Here is a 20,869-nt window from a genome sequence, read left to right as displayed (position 1 = left end):
GTTTAGCACGTCAGGTATTTCTTCCTGGGGTGGCGAGCCTGATGAGCCACACGGGTTACACGGGGCCGGATTCAATTCCTTGTGGTGTGGAAATGCCCCTTGCTTCACGCTCTTCTTCAACAGCCACCGTGACCGCCCATGCCACCGCACTCACCCTTTGACTACCAGGAAAACACCCAGGGCACAGCCCAAGCACCCTTCTCCCTCAGCAGGGCCCCGCCATGGCGGACAGCCCCCCCCGCCCCGCCCCGGCGCTGGCAGCGGGCGTGAGGCGGGGCCGTGCTGCCGGAAGGGCCGCGCGGACGGCGGCGCTGCGGGACCGGCGGCTCTTCCGCCGCGGCCTGATGGCGGGGCGGCCATAGGGGACGCGCGGCCGGTGAGTGCGCGGCGGGGGGCGCCGAGCGGGGACGGGGCCGGGGACGGGGCCTGCGGGGTGGCTTCGTGGCTCGGCGGGTGTGGGGGGGGCGGCCTTGAGGTGAGGTGGCGGCCGTTGTGTTTTTCCGTTGCCGCCGTTGGGCGGGATGGCGGCGTCCCCCTGGTGAGACGCCGCGGGGTGGGAGCGCGGCCCCCCCGGGACAGGCGTGAGGTGAGAGCAGAGCTCCTCTGTGTCAGAGCCAAGCCAGTAGATAGCAAACACTGATGCCCCTGAGGGCGCCTTTGGGGCCTGAAAATTAAAAAAAAAATTAAAAAAATCAGCACCATCAAGCACTGTGCTCCCGTATCAAAGCCAACACAAGCGTATTTCCTGCTTCTCAAGCGCTTCTCTGTAGCTTTCGCTGCAGTTCAAGCTCATACATCTTATTTTGGATTCATTTTTTTTTTCTGGCTTGGTTCTGTGTGGCGGTAGTTAAACAACCCAGCGTTCAGGGTAGGTGTAAGCACTGCCTCTGGTGCTTGGCTGGTATCTCCCAGGCAGTGCCCACTTTCACAGTCCACGCAGGCCCGAACTACCTTGCAGCTCGAGTTGCAGCTCTGTAAGTATTTTACAGTAAGAGCGCAGGCATGACCACGTCTGGGGAGCTAATTGGTAACGCAGATATTACTTGTTTCAGATAATACTCCATTACTGCAGAATAGGCATACTTAGTAGCCAATAACACGAAACCTCTGACTGGCCAGTTAGCTAAAAAGTGCAAAGTGCGTTGGGCAGTGCAGGATTGTTTCTTAATCGTCATGTGATCTTTGCTCTACAGGCAGGTTGCAGGAGTTAAGCAACACCTCTGATCGCAATTTTCATCCTGAACAAGGTGAATAGTATTGACAATAGGGGAAGGGAAATTTGTTGATGTAAACTGGCTGTTAGGACATCCTCTTTATTGCCTTCTACATATATTCTACACATGCCAAAGCCTTTTCAGTGATCCTTTCAAAGTGTTGCTGTACTGAGATGAGACTGGTGTGGACTCTGAGAAGTGTTTATCTGTCTGAAGTGCATGAAGGGCTTCTTAAGCAAAAAAGCCATGGGCTGTCTCTGCGGTGAGGGACAACCAGATGCGGGTTTTAAGCATGTTAAGACAAGAAACCTCTATGATTTTGAACTTTTTTGATGGGAACAAATTTTGCTTTCCAGCAAGACTTGCTTGCCTTTATGGTATTACAGAACCACAGCTTTGGTTGTTAATAACAAATAATAACCAGTGCGCTTATGTTTATTACTTGATTATTTTTAAAATACTGTTTTTAACTTTTTAATTTCTAGCTGGGAATCACTACATTGAATAGCAATAACCATGGGAGATGCTGCAAAACCTCCCTTTGCCAAACAAGATAAGAAACCAGAAATGTGTGAAGAAGAATTAAAAGGAAGTCCATTACAGAAAGACTGCCAAGCCATGGATGAATATGGGAATGGCCATAGCAATAAAATGGATATCAACATGCAAAAGAAGAGGGGAACACCAGGTCATTATGGAAATAGTCCTAGGCGAGGGCCACGTAATATTTTGAGTAGCCCACATTCACTTAAAAACATAACTCACAGTCAAGGATTGAAGTTCAGCGATACCCAAAAAGATCAAATAAAGAAGTGGATATCTGATGACCACCGTGGTACTTCTGACAGCTGGAGAGAGTACAGATCTGTAGCATGGATCCCCATGCACAGCAGGACAAGAAAGGACTCTTATCATGAGGTTGAAGGTGCAGGAAACAGAAATGTAAGACGACAACTTCAGAAAGACTTAACAAATGAAGACGTTCCAGAGATGCAGAAAGGAAACCCTGGTAATCAACACATTTGTTTATTTTTACATAGCTATACAGTAGCTTTTTGTATGTGTTACTGAAAAAGTAAAATGTCAAGAATCACCCTTAACACAAAAGTTATATGATATGATACAGAACTTGTTTTATAAATTGTGTTGACTTGTTAAATTAGCTTTTAAATGGTAGGAGTTAGATTGCAGCATCTGTGTGTTATCCCTGTTTGCAGTTTCTCTGTTAATATTTCATTGAATCTGTCAAGGCCAATAAGGGATTTTTCAGTTAAGTTGCTGCAGGATAAGATTTTGGCACTACTAAGGAGGTCCATAAAAACACATCTTAATGAAGACTGAAAACAATGCACCATAGGTGTTGATGTGAGCAAGAAACAGTGGTACATCAAGAACAAAAACAATCATTCTCTGTGTATATTAAACTTAGCTGGGGTAATTGATACTAATATTGAGAGTACAAACTCTAAATACTGAAATGAAGAGAAGGACAGGCTGGAGTGGGGATAAAGTAATCGATATCATCACATCTGCACTGAACATGAGTATCAGAAGGAAGTGTCAGTGGACCAGAGCGGTGAGAAGAATGAGAGACTAGTACACCAGGGGTGCTATTAGTAGGGGACTTCCTGTTAAAAAGAAATCTCTCTTATTTTGGTGAAGTGTAATGGTCAAAACAAATATTGATCTGCCCTCCTTCTGAGAAGGAAAAGTATTGCTGGTTGATGCAAAGATGTCCAGGAATTAATTGTCCTTTCCCTTGTTATCAATTGTAAAAAAAAAAAAAAAAAAAAAAAAAAAAACACCTGTGAGCTGGTGCCCAGTGTCTTTCATTGTCAACCTTGTTAATTGTACACTTGTCATCTTAGATGGAAAGAGCAGAGTAGAATACTTTCTCAAATTTATTTTCAATTTTGTTGTGTTTACTGAACTGTATTTGCTTGAAACTTCAGGAACTTGCTGAAAAAGATTTTTGGAATGTGACAATCACATCTAAGACTTTACTCAGAATAAGGGGGTTACTGGCAAGTAGGAAAGGGCAAGTATCTCTTAAAAATTCAATAAAAAATGGTGTGCAACTTTAATTTTGGGAATCTATTGTGCAACAAATATTGTAACCTACTGTAAGTATTTGGAAGGTAGCAAAGAAATGAGTAGCAGTAAACATGGATTTGTTGAGGAGAAAGTACTTTGAGTCCTTCTGATTTATTTACTGAAAATGTTGATCGGTTCCTGCAGTTATGGGAAAGGCAGTTGGTAGATGCTGCTAGTAGTACTCTGAGCACTTGTATGCCAGTCCTATAAGTAAACCAGGAGAAATTTCTTTAGATAAAATTAATAAGGAAAGGTTGGGTGTGGTGCTCAGGGTCAAGATTTTTAAAGCTACTTAGTGCTTACAGAGGAAAATGATAAGTAGGTAGCTGTCACGCACTCCTGCAAAGATGTTTATTTAATACACTCTTTTCTACAATGTGTGTCTGAATTGATCAGAAAAAAAGTAGTCAAATGTTGTGGGTCATAGGAGTTTTAGCAAGACTCAGTACAGAAAATGAAAGGGATTTATGACATTAAGACCAACTTATTTTTCTGTTCTTTGGAACTTGCTTTGGAGAGTACTATCCCCATGACATATTTATTCCACCATAAGCTTCTGCTGCCAAAAGGAATTATGTTACTGTTCTTGCCCTGTTCCTGTTTACAACAGTAATGTACACATGCTGTTCAGTGAACTGAATCAGAAAAATGGTTGAAGATTCACAACTGCGGTGTTTTTCTGCCAGTTATTAAGAGATAAAAATTGTGGTCACAGGGAAGAACTCCACATACATTTGGTAGACCAGTTATGTTTTGTCATTTATTTTTCTAATTATTATAAACAAAAACCTCATGGTATAACAATGGTTTTAGAGTTTAGGTAAGTTACGTAAACTTTCTCAGAAGCAGGGAACTTTGGAAATTCCATGCATCTGCACATTCTGTGTAGATACCTTTCATTTGAACAGCTAAGATGCAATCTAAAATGAATATCCGTGAAAATCCAGCCTATACGTATTCATTCCTGAGTTCTAGTAGAAACTTCTGCTTCAAAATAATTACAAAGCTTAAAAGAAGTGGTATTTGCAGTCCTTAGATACAGAACTTTTGCTGTAAACATAAGCTTTCTAGCCATGTTGTGCAAGTTACGTAGCTTTATTAACCAATGTGTATGAATACTTAGCCAGTTCATTATTTATTGATGTGTAGCCAAAAAGTATTACTGCTGTTTTTTTTTCATTTGTCTACTTGATAACGTGAAGGCAATAGCGATCAATGTGTTGGTTTAATTGAAAGGCAAGTACACATTAAGAGACAGGTACTACTGGCGATAATAAATTATGTCAGCTAACCTACTACTGCTATATCGTAGTGCAGTTAGCTCTTAGAAATTATTCATATTGGCCTACAGTCACTAAATCCATGATAGCCTTGGTGGCCTATGGGTTGCTTCACTTTATAGTTTGTACGTGTACCTAAGCCTCACAAGGCATCCTATTCTATCTTTTCTTTATAATGACATATAGATACGTCCCAAGTAGGCAGTGAAAGCTATTGCATTTAACTTCTTGTTAAAACTGGCAAAAAAAAAAACAAAACTATATAAATAAGGTTGCTGGCCGTTTTCAGTGAGACAAACTAGTGTTTCATGGCAGCTCAAAACAGAGATACTATAGTACTATAGGTTCTGACATAGCTATACACTCTGGCTAGCAATACTAGACATGCATGGAACAGATTATGGTACTGTGCAGGGCAGATGATTTGTTTTACATCTTCCTTGGCTCTCACAGACATAGAGTGAAAATTAAACAAAACCTAAAATGTTTTATTTTGAAGTTATTTGACATGTTTATTCTCATAACTCTTTCTAAGAAATGAAGAAACTCAAGAAAACAAGGAGGTCAAGAAGAACTAGAAAAGATGAGTGTGATCACGATGATGAAGTGGACGGTCCAGTTATGGATGAACCTCAGCTGTCAGCAAAAGAGCTTCTAGGGTTGCAACAAGCTGAAGAACGCTTGAAGCGAGACTGCATTTACAGACTGAAGAAGGTGTCACTGTCTTTACCTATATTGTTGTTTCTTAATTTTTTAATCTTGGAATTAAGATGTAGAGGATACACTTTGAGCAATTTCTCTGACTCTAGCTAGAAAGTCATTATATAATTAATGTAACTGACTAAATTGATACTGTTAATGACTTGGCAAGAGAAGGCAAGTTCTCCTGTGTTTTTTACCAACTAAGTTGTGATTTGGCAGCAGGATGAGCACAAAAAAGGCTGCTCCTTTAGTTCATCGATTACCATTAGTTCGCTAGAGACTGGGGCGGTGTATCAGAAGAAAATAATAGTATATTCTATATTCTGCCAGGTGTTGTTTTTTTTCTAAACACAAAAGCAAGATGTTGGTCTTGTTTGACCCAGTAGCACTGTTCTTCTGGCATTGTATCTGATATTCAAATTTTATGATTGTAATGACACAGTCGGAACAGCTAGAGTGTTCCTGGATTTCAGCGTTACAATCACTCAGCAAGGGTATTGAATAAGATGAAGGTAATGTTAATCTATATCTTAAGGGTTTTTTTGTGTTTTTTTTTTTTTTTTACTGTCTTTATTTTAGCAACCTCGAAGCTATCCATCAGCAAAATATGCCTGCAAGTTGTGTGATGTTTTGATTGAGTCAGTGGCTTTTGCTCATAAGCATATTAAGGAGAAGAGACACAAGAAAAGCATAAAGGTGAGTTAAGGACAGTAGCAGAAACATAAAATGCAGATCTATGAAACTGTCATCACTTTGCTAATAATGAAACTGCATTATCTAAAATCAATCCTCATTTATTTTTTTCTGTATTTGAAGCTCCTTGAAAGCATTCAAATAGTGATGCTGGTAAAAAGAGTAAATTTGGAACCTGGACTCTGCTTCCACCTTCACCTTTGGAATTTAATTTGTACTTTTTCACATCTGTTATTAAAGAAAGTTCTCATTTAAAGTGTCACTCAGTAATACTTGGTACCGGTGGTTTAAGTATGGCAAACAGCTGTAACAACTAACTCTTCTGCAATTCTCTTGTTTTACTTGTGGATTAGTTATGTTTATTCACCTGATTTATTGGGAGGTGTCCCGGCAGGGGGCTTGGAACAAGATGATCACAGAATCACAGAATTGGCTTGGAACAAGATCATCACAGAATCACAGAATTGTCTAAGTTGGAAGAGACCTCAAGATCATCGAGTGCAACCTCTGACCTAACACTAACAAGCCCTCCACTAAACCATATTGCCAAGTTCAACATCTAAACATCTTTCAAAGACCTCCAGGGATGGTGACTCCACCACTTCCCTGGGCAGCCCGTTCCAATGCCTAACAACCCTTTTGGGAAAGAAGTTCTTCCTAACATCCAACCTAAATCTCCCCTGGCGCAACTTTAGCCCGTTCCTCCTCGTCCTGTCACCAGGCACGTGGGAGAACAGACCAACCCCCACCTCGCTACAGCCTCCTTTAAGGGACCTGTAGAGAGCAATAAGGTCGCCCCTGAGCCTCCTTTTCTCCAGGCTGAACAAGCCCAGCTCCCTCAGCCGCTCCTCATAGGACTTGTTCTCCAGGCCCCTCACCAGCTTCGTCGCCCTTCTCTGGACTCGCTCGAGCACCTCCATGTCCTTCTTGTAGCGAGGGGCCCAAAACTGAACACAGTGCTCGAGGTGCGGCCTCATCAGAGCCGAGTACAGGGGGACGATCACTTCCCTAGCCCTGCTGGCCACACTGCTTCTTATGCAAGCCAGGATGCCGTTGGCCTTCTTGGCCACCTGAGCACACTGCTGGCTCATATTCAGCCGACTATCAACCACTACTCCCAGGTCCTTCTCTGCCTGGCAGCTCTCCAACCACTCCTCTCCCAGCCTGTAGCTCTGCTTGGGGTTATTGCACCCCAGGTGCAGGACCCTCAGTTGACCTCAGCCCATCGGTGCAGCCTATCCAGATCCTCCTGCAGAGCCTTCCTGCCCTCGAGCAGATCCACACACGCGCATAGCTTGGTGTCATCTGCGAACTTACTGAGGGTACGCTCGATCCCCTCATCCAGATCATCGATAATATCTGATGTTTATTTTACTTTCTCAGCTTGGAGTAGACAACTATCTTATTCAGGTTTACTGCTTCCTCATTAACTTCTACCCTTTCTTCATAGGTGATGAAAGGGTTGATGGTCTTTTTTATGTTTCATATAACTACATGTATCTACACACACACACACTGCATATTACTGAAGCCTTCTGGAATATGTTTTTTTTTTATACCTGCTATGTTTTCTCTTTTGTTAATTCTTCCTTTCAGTTACTTCCACTGTATTGAAAACCTGTGTTAGTGTTAATTGAGATGAGTTGTATGCATTCATTCTAGTGCATTAAGCTACTGACCAGAATCATTAAAACATTAGTCTTATTATCTTTAAAGGAAAAGCAAGAGGAACAGATGCTGAGCACCCTGCCTCCTCCAACAGCTTCACAGATTAAAGCTATTGGTGTTGCAATTGAAAATGTAGTACAGGAGTTTGGCTTAAGTAATGAAGATTTAGAAGAAAGGCTCAACATTAAAACAGTGATGGAAGATGTGCTGCATCAAAAATTGCCAGGTATTATTTGTGATTTGTTCTAAATGCTAGTGTCCTGGTTTCAGTTAGGACAGATTTAATTTTCTTCCTAGTAGCTGGTAGGGTGCTAAGTTTTGACTTAGGATGAGAAGAGTGCTGATAACACCCCGATGTTTTAATTGTTGCAGAGCAGTGCTTATACCAAGCCAAGGACATCTCAGCCTTTTGCTCTGTCCTGCCAACAGGCAGGCTGGGGGTGCAGTAAGAGCTGGGAGGGGACAGACCCAGGACAGCTGACCCAAACTAGCCAAAGGGGTACTCCATACCATCTGGGGTCATGCTGTACAATATATAGGGGTGGCTAGCCATGGGGAGGAGGGCCAGACTGCTCGGGGTTAGGCTGGGCATCGGTCAGCAGGTGATGAGCAATTGCAATGTGCATCGCTTGTTTCATACACAGTTGTAGTAGTAGTACTGTTATCATCATTATTATTATTATTGTTGTTATTATTTTCCTGTCCTAATAAACTGTCTTTATCTCAACTCACAGGCTTCACTTTCACATTTCTCTCCCCCATCCCAGAGAGGGAGGGGGGAGGGTGAGCAAATGGCTGTGTGGTGTTTAGCTGCCAGCTGGGTAAAACCACAACAGCCAGCTATGTCAATTCTAAAAAAATCACAAAGGTGAAGACTTAATTAAAAGCCTTGACTATTTGAATACTAAAATACTATATTTGGTTTCTAATCTGTTAACCAATATGAAGTGGCAACATAGTCTCATATCAGAATTAAGAATTAAGTGGTACTCATGACCCAAACAGACCTGTAGTAAAAAGTAAAGATGAGCAGGATGTGGGGAGCATTTGATCTTCATGGTAGGCCTTTACTAGCTACGGAATGAGGGGTACAATTTATTAACTGACTTCTGTTCTATTGGATGATTCTTCTTGAGTTCTTGTGATTATTAAAACCAGAAGTAGGTGTAAGATCTATTGGTAATGTTGTAAAGTAGCTACAGACTTAAAATTGGGTGTAGAATAAATGTATTATAAATCTTTTTCATTGCAGAGTGCTCATTAAGATTGTATGGCTCCTCCTGTAGCGGATTTGGTTTCAAAACTTCGGACATAAACATAGATATCCAGTTTCCTGCCAGTGTAAGTAAGACTATTTCATTAAATCTGTTGGAGTGCTTTGCACCTTTGAGTGTAGTTTAAATATAAATTAAAAAGTGGTAATAGAACTTCTTATGAAAAAGCATTAGGAAAAACAGAGCTACCACATCAATACTGTCTTAAAATAACATCTCTTGCTGCATAGGGCCAGTATTGGTCAGGTATTGTAACATGACTTTGTGCTTTATCAAATCTTCCTTCTAAAAATCTGAAATCTGCTAAAACATCTGGACTCCTAGCAGTCCGGTGGGAAAGGTCAAGCTAATTGTCTTCTTTTAAAGCTGAATTAAATGGATGATCTTGCTTCTGTACTATACTACATGCATTAGAATTTGATTGCTACATTATTTTTGAGCCATGAAACTATTTTACATCATTTGTTTGTGAGCTAATGTAAAGTCTTCCTTTGTTATGCTCATTGTTTCTGTATATTTTTGTGCTTGAAACTTTGAAAGAAATTCAGGATGGTGAAAACCTTGTGCTTCCATGCTTAAGCTCATTTCTGGTTTGACAGCCTCATAGCTAAAATCTTGCATTTCCTCAGCGAAACAAACATTGAAATGTAATGGAGAAAAGAACGATCCAAGTTCATAGAATACATATAAAAGCTGTGATTTTAATCTCTTACGCGAGGTCCACTACTGTCAGAAGGCAATTGTATTTAAGCACACTGAAACAGTATTTTTCATTGTGTTTTTTTTTTTTGTTTCACAACCAAGTCTTTGATAGAGATGAGAACAGATATACTTAGAGTTACTCCAGGATATTTTTCATTTGCCTTCTTTCTGATATACTTTGATGATAATTAAGAATTAAGAGCAGGTTCTTCTCAGTTGCTCTTACTGTTTCCCCATTGCTTCCCCTCTCTGGAAGAAAAACGGAACTGTCCTAGAGGCAATGTTTTACAATTCTTTTTGAATTGTAGAAAATCACCTTTTTCACAGCAGTTAAAACAGCTTTATTACTTCTATTCACAGATGAGTCAACCAGATGTTCTCTTACTTGTTCAAGAAAGTCTGCAGAACAGTGGTAAGAAAAAATTGCTTCCTTTTCAATTCAATTAAACTATTATTGCTTAGTAGTGTTGAATGTCATCTCAAAGATGGAATCATAGAATGGTTTGTACTGGAAGGGACATTAAAGATCATCTCATTCCATTACCCTCCTGTCAAGGGCAGGGACATCTTCCGCTAGACCAGGTTGCCCAAAGGTCCCATCCAATCTGGCGTTATGCACTTCCAGGGATGGGGCATCCACAGCTTCTCTGGACAACCTGTTCCACTGCCTCACTATCCTTATAGTAAAGAATTCCTTCCTGATATCTAATGTAAATCTACCGTTCTTTAATTTAAAACTATTTTTCCTTGTCCTATCACTACATTCCCTGACAAAGTCCCTCTCCTGCTTGAACAGGTATACCACGTGACTGTGAGGTTTTTAAAAATAATTTGAAACTGAAAAATATTGCAGAAAATACTACATCATTGCAAGCAAAACTTACACTTGTGTTTATAGACAGTTTTATGACTTCTGGAGTACCGTCATTCCTAATGAGACATTTTCTTCTGTATTACAAGGGAAGAAGGTGGAATGTGCTGCATCTCTTTCCTGAGACAGCTATTAACTATATATAGTACCAAAAGTAGCCTGGGATTTTCTAACTTGTCATCAGACCATGTTGATTGTGGTCTGTTTTCTTATAACTGCATGACTATTAATGTCGTGAGCTAATGTACACCTGTTTTTTCAGGTAATGAATACAACTGTATGTACTAATAAAGGCAAGTAACATTTAAGATCTTAAAAAATGCACTCAAACCAATTAGGACATACCCAGGCAAAAAATCAAAAGACGGGAAAGAAATTTTGTCCTTTTAAATACAGATTTTGACAAGTAACTTTTTGACTTTTTTGCCTTGCTTTGTGTCCATAGATGAGAAATCAGATTTTATGGCTGCAAACAAGTACAATAAACATGCATGTATTTTCTGACCTAGATTTTTTCATTCCTCACAACCTCCTTCCCCAGCCATTTTATGTACATGTTCTTCTCTGATGAGTAGACTGTTACAGCCTTTGAGGATGGGGTTATTTATTCCTCAATCAGCATGGAAGAATAGAGGAACTTAAAATCTGTAATATATTCTGAAACCACACAATGTTTTCTTTAATATATTGTCCAAAGACTTTTTCTATGAGTCAAGAGATACAGGGACAGAGTATTAGGCATTTGAGTTAGCTCAGTGGCAAAAGCAAGGTATTTTCAAAGAGATCATGTGTCCTGGTGGCTAGATGGGAATAAGAAGATTTCAGTTTCACAATTCTTAAGTTGGGTACCTAAATATTTTATTGTTTCTTCTGCACTTGATCCAGTGAAACACTGAAGTATCAAGTAATAAGTCCAGTGTGGATCAATATCACTTCAACTGGAAGGACTGCAGTTGCATTTCTACTTCTTGGTGTTAAGAAAAAAAAATGAAGCTGAATTATACTTGGAAAGCTATATAAAGAATAGGGGGAGTCAAAAGGAGTAGAAGCATAGCAGGGAGACATGTCTTCTTGTTAGGAAGCCTGTTCTAATACTTGCATAAAGCAACACTAGATTACCAGGGAAAATAAGATTCGTTGCTTTATTTCCACCTAATACTAAGGTAACACTATTTCTTTCATCTTTTGCACTAATGTTGTTTACAGATACCATTGGTCTGTCTGTATGCCTGTATTACTGAAGTTGTTCAGGAGTTTAACCTGCCTAAGTTTCAGCTAGTACTTAATCAGAGTATACCTGTTTAAATATACCTACTATATGTATGAGTTTTGAAAAGTTCATTTTTTCTTAAGCATTTTCTCAAATAGCAACTCTTATTATAGACCATACTCTTACTATTGCATTTGAAAAACTTGCTTTAAAGTAGTGAATGATTATCAGATCTGATAAACTGCATTCTTGGCTGAGTTAATAAAATCATGAATTTTGAGGTAATTAAGAAATTAAATGTCAGAAAATAGCTGCACTTCTCTAGTTGCGTCCAGGTCAACGTATTTGCACAAATACAGGCTGGGTAGAGAATGGATTGAGAGCAGCCCTGCGATCAATGGACCTGGGAGTGTTGGTTGATGAGAAGCTCAATGTGAGCTGGCAAGGTGCACTTGCAGCCCAGAAAGCCAACTGCATCCTGGGCTGCACCAAAAGCAGCGTGGCCAGCAGGGTGAGGGAGGTGATTGTCCCCCTCTGCTCTGCTCTCGTGAGACCCCACCTGGAGCACTGCATTCAGCTCTGGGGCCCCCAGCACAAGAAGGACATGGACCTGCTAGAGCAGGCCCAGAGGAGGGCCACAAGGATGATTGGAGGGCTGGAGCACCTCTCCTGTGAAGACAGGCTGAGGGAGTTGGGGTTGTTCAGCCTGCAGAAGAGAAGGCTCTGGGGAGACCTTACAGCAGCCTGCCAGTGCCTAAAGGGGGCCTACAGGAAGGTGGGGAGGGACTCCTTGGCAGCGATTGTATTGATTCAAGGAGTAAAGAATTTAAACTAAAAAAGGGTAGATTTAGATTAGAAACAAGGAAGAAATTCTTTACTCAGAGTATGATGAGGAAGTGGAACACGTTTCCCGGAGAAGCTGTGGATGCCCCATCCCTCCAAGTGTTTGAGGCCAGGCTGGATGGGGCTTTGGGCAAACTGGTCTGGTGGGAGGTGTCCCTGCCCATGGCAGGGGTTGGAACTGGGTGATCTTTAACGTCCCTCTCAACCTAAACCATTCTATGATTCAATGTTATTTTCTGTCAGTACCATAGTTAATGTGGCTTTTTCTCTTTTTTTCCCTCTCTAGAATCATTTATTGAAGTTGATGCGGATTTCCATACTAGAATACCAGTGGTGGTGTGCAGAGAAAAGCAAAGGTCTCTGTTGTCACTTTGTGTATTCTCATAGTATATTACTACATAAATTGTGTGTACCAACATCTGACAAATGACATTTCAGTACTATATTATTACAGTTACATTGATCTTGAAACATAAACTAACACTCATGGGCAAGTCATTCCTAGTCTAGAATAAGAGTGTAAGGGTTGTTCTGGCCTCAGCTGAATATTTCTCAGTCCTTTCAACCATTACGGTTTCCAGCATATACCTTTACTGTTCCATTTGGGATAACTGCTTAACAGGAGTTCCTTTGCTGCCTTCTGGATAACTTAGAAACTTCATTAAATTCAGGTTTTCTTTAAGGGCAAGATCAGTTTGCTTAACCTCACTACTATTTCACAAATTTTATTTTGCCCATATACTTGATATCACTTAAGATTTATGCAACATTCTGTAAATACTTGCTGGTACAGGTATATAATCAGTTATTTGCTTCTACTTTGATCTCTCACTGTTTGAAAGCGTTTCTTGTTCTGTGGAAACAGTGTAAAAACTATTCTATGATGGGTGTCACGTGGGGAAAATTTTTTTGATTCATAAAGGAAATTGGTACTTTAAGTTTTTGTGTTTTTTTTTTTTTTAGTGAATTAATATAATTAGAATTGATGTCACTAGAAATGTACTTAAGTTTGAATTGTACTTGAACACACTTTCACAGAAAGTTACAATGCATATATTTTCAATCTAATCATAAGTTGGTTTTCTGTGGTTCTTTTAATGTAGACAAGCTGTCTTGGAAAGGCTGTTAAATCTTTCATGGCAACCACCTTCTACAATGTTTTGTGAGATGTCTTCTAACCTACCACTCTTCTTACAATACCTTCAATATCTTTCCTTTTTTTCTCTGTTTTTTAGTGGCCTTATTTGTAAAGTAAGTGCAGGGAATGATAATGCTTATCTGACAACAAACCATTTGGCTACACTTGGAAAACTGGAACCTTCTGTTGTATCTTTAGTGATTGCCTTCAGGTACTGGGCAAAGGTAAGCGTTATTTTTATTCCCCCACCTGTGAAAATATTGAATGAAGGTTGGTACTGTGCTGGTGAGACTGTACATACGGTTTAGAAAACAGTTGTGGAAATGTTCATAGAGTTGGAAAAGGCATATATATTTTTTTATAAACTATAAGTTATACCTTGTTGTTTTATAATGTTCCAGTAAATTTCAGAAGTGGAATTTTCAGATTCAGTTACCGGCATGCAAGGCTATATGTGTCCTGCTCTTCTGTGTTACCAACACCAGAATGTATATGAAGTGGAATTGGTACTTTCACATAAACGTAATCCATCATGAAAAAAAAAAAAAAGAAAGGAAAGCTGTTTGTTTCCATACGTAGATTAAAACCTTTCTTTTTCAAGATTTTATGTGTGTGCAGTTAAAATATGACTTACAAAAACGTAGAAAATCATTTGAACTTCAGTTGTATCCATGTAAAACAAGTCATCATTTTGAAAATGTTCAGTGTGCTGTTTTGCCAGTCTATGTATTCTGACTCTGCTGTATATTTGCAGACCAGAACTCTTAGCTGAGAAGTTTGTAGTAATGTTATCACTCCGGTAATATTATGACTCCTCCGCTTAAGTGGAGGACGTGAATGTTCATGTCTCACAAGACAAGGTCAGAGATACCTGAGTTTCTCTCAGTATGTGTACTGTGGCACTTCTGAACAGGAATTAAAATGAGATTTTGCAAGTTGTATCTTGAAACATCAGTGACTACACAATATATTTTCACAGTTGTGCTGCGTTGATCGTCCTGAAGAAGGAGGTTTGTCACCTTATGTGTTTGCATTAATGGTCATCTTCTTCCTGCAACAGAGGAAAGAGCCTTTTCTACCTGTCTACTTGGGATCTTGGGTATGTATATTAATAAACTGAATATTGTGAGTGAGAGGACAATCCTTTTCACTTTTGGTGATGGTATAACCTGTCAGCTTTTTGCTATACTGAGCAAGCCGTACACCAATCATTTCTGCTGGAACTCAGAAAGAATGTGATTTCAGCCATGCTACACTTAACCTTTATGTACTTGGCTGCAAGGATGCAGTTCACAACCATAGTCCCTGAATTAAGTATTACTGTTGACCCTTTAGTGAGTAAGGAGAGTAGGCCATTGAATAATGCAATTCATAACAACCCACTTCCTCATTTCTTCAGCCTTTCTTCCATACTCTTGAGAACTCTGAATTCATATAGCTATATCCCAAAACAGTGTCTTGGACTTTAACATCTAATGCTTCATTTCCAGTGAAGAATGTGTAGACCACAGTTAGGGAGCACATTAGCTTAGTCCATTAGCACATTAGTCCATGGGATCAGACTAGGGGTTTAAAGCATGTATTTCTTGACTTTAAAAGCCTGAGATGCATCCTAATATTAGGAGTGCTATTAGGGACAACATCTGGTTTTCCAGGACATCATTCAGCTGTTTGTACCCATGGCATGCATTTTTATTTGTACAGTCACCTGTTAATATTTAGTGTGCATGTTCTAGTTTCCATGAGCAATTACATGGGCCTTGCAGTTAATGATTTCTTTTGCTATGTGATTGACTCATTCCTAAAATTTCTTCACACTGTGCACTGAATGGGAGAAAATCCCTACAGTATATGACCATACAATTAAAATATATGTATTTATTGTACAGTGTGCCAAGACAAGGTTCAGTGAAATATGGATACCCTTCCAAAAGCACTGTGTCCTTGAGAGACTTTTTGTACAGAAGTTTAGGGAGAAGAGAGAAGCAGGCTGGGATACTTCCTAGGGCCTGAAACACCTATTTTTAAACTTTCTTGTATTTTGGCTTACTGCTATATGGGAAATGGTTTAAATTCATGTAATGTTAACTTGTGTTGCTTTTCCTATTTCTTTTAGATTGAAGGATTCTCATTAAACAAATTAACTAATTTTCATATTAAAGAAGTTGAGAATGATGCTGTGGTTTGGCAGCATAACCCCCCTGATGACGCTGAAGTGCCACAAGAAACTTCCCCTAAAAGGGGCAAGGTGTGAACCATTTAATTTACTTCTGTAAAGTCTAGTGGTCTTTGCTGCTTTGGGGGGAGAAAAAAAGAGTTTTCTATTTTTGCGTTGGTTTTGTGTTGCAAAAACGTAAGATGAACTGGAAGATTGCATAACTGACTAGTACCAGTACAAGGCTTACTATGCTTATCTCTTGCTGCTTAGAAGCTGGTAGGTGTTAATTCAATCTCCTTGATAAGACCTTGGGTTTTAATCTGTCGGGTAGGAAAATGAAGCAATTTCATTTCAGAATTAGGTCAAGCATAAGAATGCTGTTTTCTCTTACTGATGTCATCTATCTGGACTTCTGTAAGGCCTTTGACATGGTCACACATGAAGACCTGATCTCCAAATTGGAGAAATGGATTTGAACGGTGGGACCATCCAGTGGATAAGGAAGGAGTTGGCTGGATGATCACACCCAGAGTTGTGGTCAATGGCTCCATGTCCAGGTGGAGGCTGGTGATGAGTGGTGTCCCTAAACAGTCTGTCATGACACCAGTGCAGTTTAATGTCTTTATCAATGGCATAGTGGGATTGAGAGCACCCTCAGCAAGTTTACAGATGACAGCAAGCTGAGTGGTGCAGCTGATATAACAGAAGGAAGGGCTGCCATCCAAAGGGACCTGGACAAGCTGAAGAAGTGGGCCCATGTGAACCGCCTGAGGTTCAACAAGTCTACATGTACATGCAAGGTGCTCTGCACCCTGACATGGACATGGACTGGGAGAAGATCTCATTGAGAGGAGCCCTGCAGAGAAGGACTTGAGGGTTCTGGTGGGTGATAAGCTCAATGTGAGGCAGCAGTATGTGCTTGCAGCCCAGGATGCTGGCCACACCACAGAGGTGTGGCCAGCAGGTGGAGGGAAGTGATTGTGCCCCTCTGCTCTGCCCTTTTGAGGCCCCACCTGGAGTGCTGCATCCAGATCTGAGGCCCCCAGCACAGGAAAGATGTGGACCTGTTAGAACAGATACAGAGGAGGGCCATGAAAATGATTAGAGGGCCAGAACACCTCTGTCTCAGAAAGGCTGAGAGAGCTGGTGGTGTTCAGCCTGGAGAAAAAAAGGCTCTGAGGAGACCACATTGTATCCTTTCAGTACTTAAAGGGGGCTTATAAAAAAGATGGAGAGCAATTGTTTTCATGGGCAGATGGGGTTAGGACAAGGGGGGACATTTTTAAACTAAAGAGGGGAGATTTACGTTAGAGATTAGGGGTAAGTTTTTCTCTGTAAGGGTGGTGAGGCACTGAAACAGGTTGCCCAGAGAAGCTGTGAATGTCCCATCTCTGGAAGTGTTCAAGGCTAATTTAGATGAAAACCTGGGCAACCTGATCCAATGGGTGGCATCTCTGCCTATGGCAGGGGGGTTGGAGTTAGATGATTTTTAAGGTCCCTTTCAACCCAAGCCATTCTATGATTCTATGATTAGTTATGTAACTATTCTTAGAAAGCATTTATTTTATAATAATTGTATGGGCAACAGTGTTACTGTGTAGGTGCATGTTACAACATTGAGCAATAAAGTTTAGGCTCTATTCTGTCAAATGGGATTAGATATGGGTTTTATTTTTTGAAATTTATAAATTATGACACAGACACTTAAATAAGCAATTGTTAATAATTGATACCTTTAACCATTGCTGCAGTCTTTCATTCTGAAGTATTACAGACAAGCTTATGCTATCATTTCTCTTCTGTTTTTCAATTTCTATTGCAATTGCAGGAATATAGAAGCCGGTATCAATTTTGTAATACTACATTTCAGATGGAATACAAGGAAATTGAGCCATCTGATGTTATTCACAAATGCATATTCTAGATTAGCAGATCTTTTAAGATCTCAGTACCTATGTATGCATTATATTATATAAGCTTTTTTTCTGTAATTGACAGGTTCCCTTAGTATTTGATTCAGGACAGCGGTGTTCAGCACCTGCTGGGCAGCTCTGGGTAGAACTGCTTCGTTTCTATGCCTTGGAGTTCAACATGCCTGATTTGGTTATTAGCATACGACTCAAAGAAACAGTGTCTCGTGAATTAAAGGACTGGCCTAAAAAGCGCATTGCTGTGGAAGGTATGTTATCAGACTGCATCAGTAGACTTTATAGAACTGTTACCTTTAATTTTTCAGTGTACGTTCTTGGCTATTAACATCATGCACAGTAACTTAGAATTCTTTAGCACTGAACAGCGATTGATTCCCAATAATACGGTAGAACATGTTTTGGTATAATCAGTTTAGTATTTTGTTTGGCTATTTTTGCAGTATTATCAAAAGTAATATAAGTGGATTTAAAAAAAAAAAAAAGAGAAGGGGAGGTAATGGAGGGAGGGAGTCTTCAGCACAATGCATAGACTTTATGTGCCTACACAAATCTTTAAAGTAATTAAAAATAGTAGGCTTATTTTTTTAAGGATGTAAGTTATATATTTTTTTAAAATAGGTTAACTTCTACACTGCTGATTCACTGTTTCTTTCTGCTAGACCCATATTCAGTCAAGAGGAATGTAGCAAGAACTTTGAACAGCCAACTAATGTATGAATATATTCTTCACTGCCTGAGAGCAACTTACAAGTACTTTGCCTTGCCTCACAAAAAAGATGTAAAATTGAGCAAAATGTCCTCTCCAAATGCCAATGAGGAGAAATCCCAAAATCTGGACCATGGAAATGATCCCATAAAGCATGAAAATTCTGACTTGCAAAGCTTGGATAATAGAATGAACACAGCAGTAGTGGAAGATCATGTAGTTGAAACCACAGATACTCCCCAGGCACATAAAACTGATTCTTCAAAGGCGTGTGATGGCTCAGAAAGCTTGACAGAAGAAGAATTAGCGGATGATATAAGTCATTTGGGAATTGCTCATGAAGATTCAGACTGCATAGTTGAGGAAGTTATTTCTGGAGATAATGAGGGATTTAAACCAAGTTGTGAGGAGACAGAGAGTGGAAATGAAGAAGAGGAGGAGGAAGAAGAACAAGAAAGAAGATGGAATATCTTGACTACTGAGCAGGGAATAGATGAAGACAGTGATAGCGGAGATCTTCCTGTTACAGTGATTGAGCATGATATAGAGACAAGCTGTAATTCAGACTTGGAAGGTTTTCAAAACACAGCACTTACAGAGAGTGATGAGTTCGGCTTAGAGTGCAGTGGTATAATTGATGACAAGATTGATGTTGATGAGGAGAGCACTGAAGGTACTGATGAACTGGATGAATCCCCACAAAAATTCATGTGTTCAACACAAAGTCAATTATCTGAAATGATTAACTCTGAGGAGGAGGAGGAAGAGGAGGAAGAATCAAGTCTTCTAAGCCAAGCAGTGTGTGGTGGTATCATGAGAGCTGAAGGTGAACTAGATAACACATTCCCTGGATCTGGAGATGAGGATGCACTGTCAGAGGAAGATGATGATTTGTCTGTTACCAATAAATATGAAGACAAACATTTGAAAGAAAATGTGGATGGATCTCAGAGGATCGATTTGAGTCAAGAGGATCTTACTGAAAAGGGAAGTCTTTTGGAAGAGAACATAGGAATAGGACAGTGTTTAGAATCCGAACTCTTTTATGAATTTAGTAAAACAGCTTTTACAAAGGGCAAGGTAAGCAAGCTTTAACAGAACATAAGCATATTGCTTGTGTTCTGTTATCAGATATATGAAAGTACTGCTCGAATTCATTGAAGGGTTATACTTTTTAAAACCAATCTTGCTTTCTGTTCATGCAGTCTCCTACAGTAGTGTGTAGCTTGTGCAAACGGGAAGGTCACTTAAAGAGGGATTGTCCAGAAGACTTCAAGAAAATTGAGCTAGACCCACTGCCACCGCTGACACCCAAATTTTCAGTTATTCTAGATCAAGTTTGTGTCCAATGTTATCGTAAGTTTTTTCCTTTGCATATTGTGGGGAAGAAAAGGATTGTAAAAACCAATGTAATAACCACAGGCTAATGTTATGGAGACCAGTTTATTTGCCACACTGCATCCTACTCTTACAGATATACTTCCTAAGATTTGTAAGGCTACAATAGGATTGTATCTAGAACTTGTATCTGGAGAAATACAAAACAATTCCACACACTGTCTAATTACTCAGGCATCTTAATATAAATATAAGAGTTTAGTTTGGGGTGGAATCTTTTGACTGATGCTTCTAAATAAACCATTTGAGTAATGGTTCTTAGTAAGCAAAGACTTCAATGTTCTAGAAGTCTTCTATGATCTAGAAGTATACTGTTTTATAACACTTCTCCACTTTTATTCTTTTCAGAGTGACACAACTTTCCTCCTTTCTCTCTCACCATTTCTGACCTGACAAAATGCATTATTTGTCTAATTAATGTTTTTCTTTGAACAGGTATTTCTCTTCTTCTTCATCCTTGCTTTTTCCTTGACATTTGAATCTTCTCTTTCTTTTCTCTTCTCCCTGCTGTGTACCCCTCACTTTTTTATTTGAATCTTTGCCATTGACTCTTTCTACAGATCAGTTTACCTTAATTGTTTTTCACTTGTTTGTTTTTAAGAGGATTTTGCACCAAATACTATGGAGGATCAGGCTCGGGAACATATACGACAAAACTTGGAAAACTTCATTAGACTGGAATTCCCAGGTAATTTGGTAGTTCAAGCTTTATATTTATACTTTTTTACAATTTATATTTATACTTTGTTGAGTTCATACTTGAGTGTTTTCCAATAAAACTTATCATAGTGTCATAATAAACATTTTAGTATTGAACATCTGTGTTGTTGCTTAGCACTACTATATATCATTACATTAATTTCTGTTATTTTCCATTACAATAGCCATTAACTAGTGCAGCTTAGTATCTCAGTCTTGTCTATCACGCCCTGGACTCCCTTCCTGTTAACACAAATTTTATTTGTTTGAACAAAAAAGACAACTATG

At 39.7% G+C, this 20,869-nt stretch overlaps 1 protein-coding gene across 4 annotated transcripts in view; it reads left to right on the top strand.

Moving 5' to 3' along the window:
• The first annotated feature begins 293 nt into the window (after nucleotides 1–293).
• The window catches only part of TUT7 (terminal uridylyl transferase 7), a 33,838-nt gene continuing 13,262 nt past the window's right edge, over nucleotides 294–20,869 (top strand). For 3 of the 4 annotated variants that reach the window (XM_082782884.1, XM_082782885.1, XM_082782882.1), the window contains exons 1-15: nucleotides 294–376; nucleotides 1,700–2,223; nucleotides 5,124–5,302; nucleotides 5,870–5,986; nucleotides 7,700–7,877; nucleotides 8,904–8,992; nucleotides 9,988–10,039; nucleotides 12,838–12,907; nucleotides 13,787–13,913; nucleotides 14,669–14,788; nucleotides 15,806–15,937; nucleotides 17,846–18,026; nucleotides 18,438–19,564; nucleotides 19,690–19,840; nucleotides 20,484–20,570. In XM_082782884.1, the coding sequence (XP_082639010.1) occupies nucleotides 1,731–2,223; nucleotides 5,124–5,302; nucleotides 5,870–5,986; nucleotides 7,700–7,877; nucleotides 8,904–8,992; nucleotides 9,988–10,039; nucleotides 12,838–12,907; nucleotides 13,787–13,913; nucleotides 14,669–14,788; nucleotides 15,806–15,937; nucleotides 17,846–18,026; nucleotides 18,438–19,564; nucleotides 19,690–19,840; nucleotides 20,484–20,570 (3,103 nt within the window). In that variant the 5' untranslated portion in view covers nucleotides 294–376; nucleotides 1,700–1,730. Of the gene's footprint in view, nucleotides 377–1,193; nucleotides 1,248–1,699; nucleotides 2,224–5,123; nucleotides 5,303–5,869; nucleotides 5,987–7,699; nucleotides 7,878–8,903; nucleotides 8,993–9,987; nucleotides 10,040–12,837; nucleotides 12,908–13,786; nucleotides 13,914–14,668; nucleotides 14,789–15,805; nucleotides 15,938–17,845; nucleotides 18,027–18,437; nucleotides 19,565–19,689; nucleotides 19,841–20,483; nucleotides 20,571–20,869 lie in introns of all 4 variants that reach the window. The other variant, XM_082782883.1, reaches the window with a different exon arrangement.

This window comes from Aythya marila (genome assembly GCF_965140915.1).
Source record: "Aythya marila genome assembly, chromosome: Z".
NCBI lineage: Eukaryota > Metazoa > Chordata > Aves > Anseriformes > Anatidae > Aythya > Aythya marila.
This window is presented reverse-complemented; position numbering and strand designations above follow the sequence as displayed.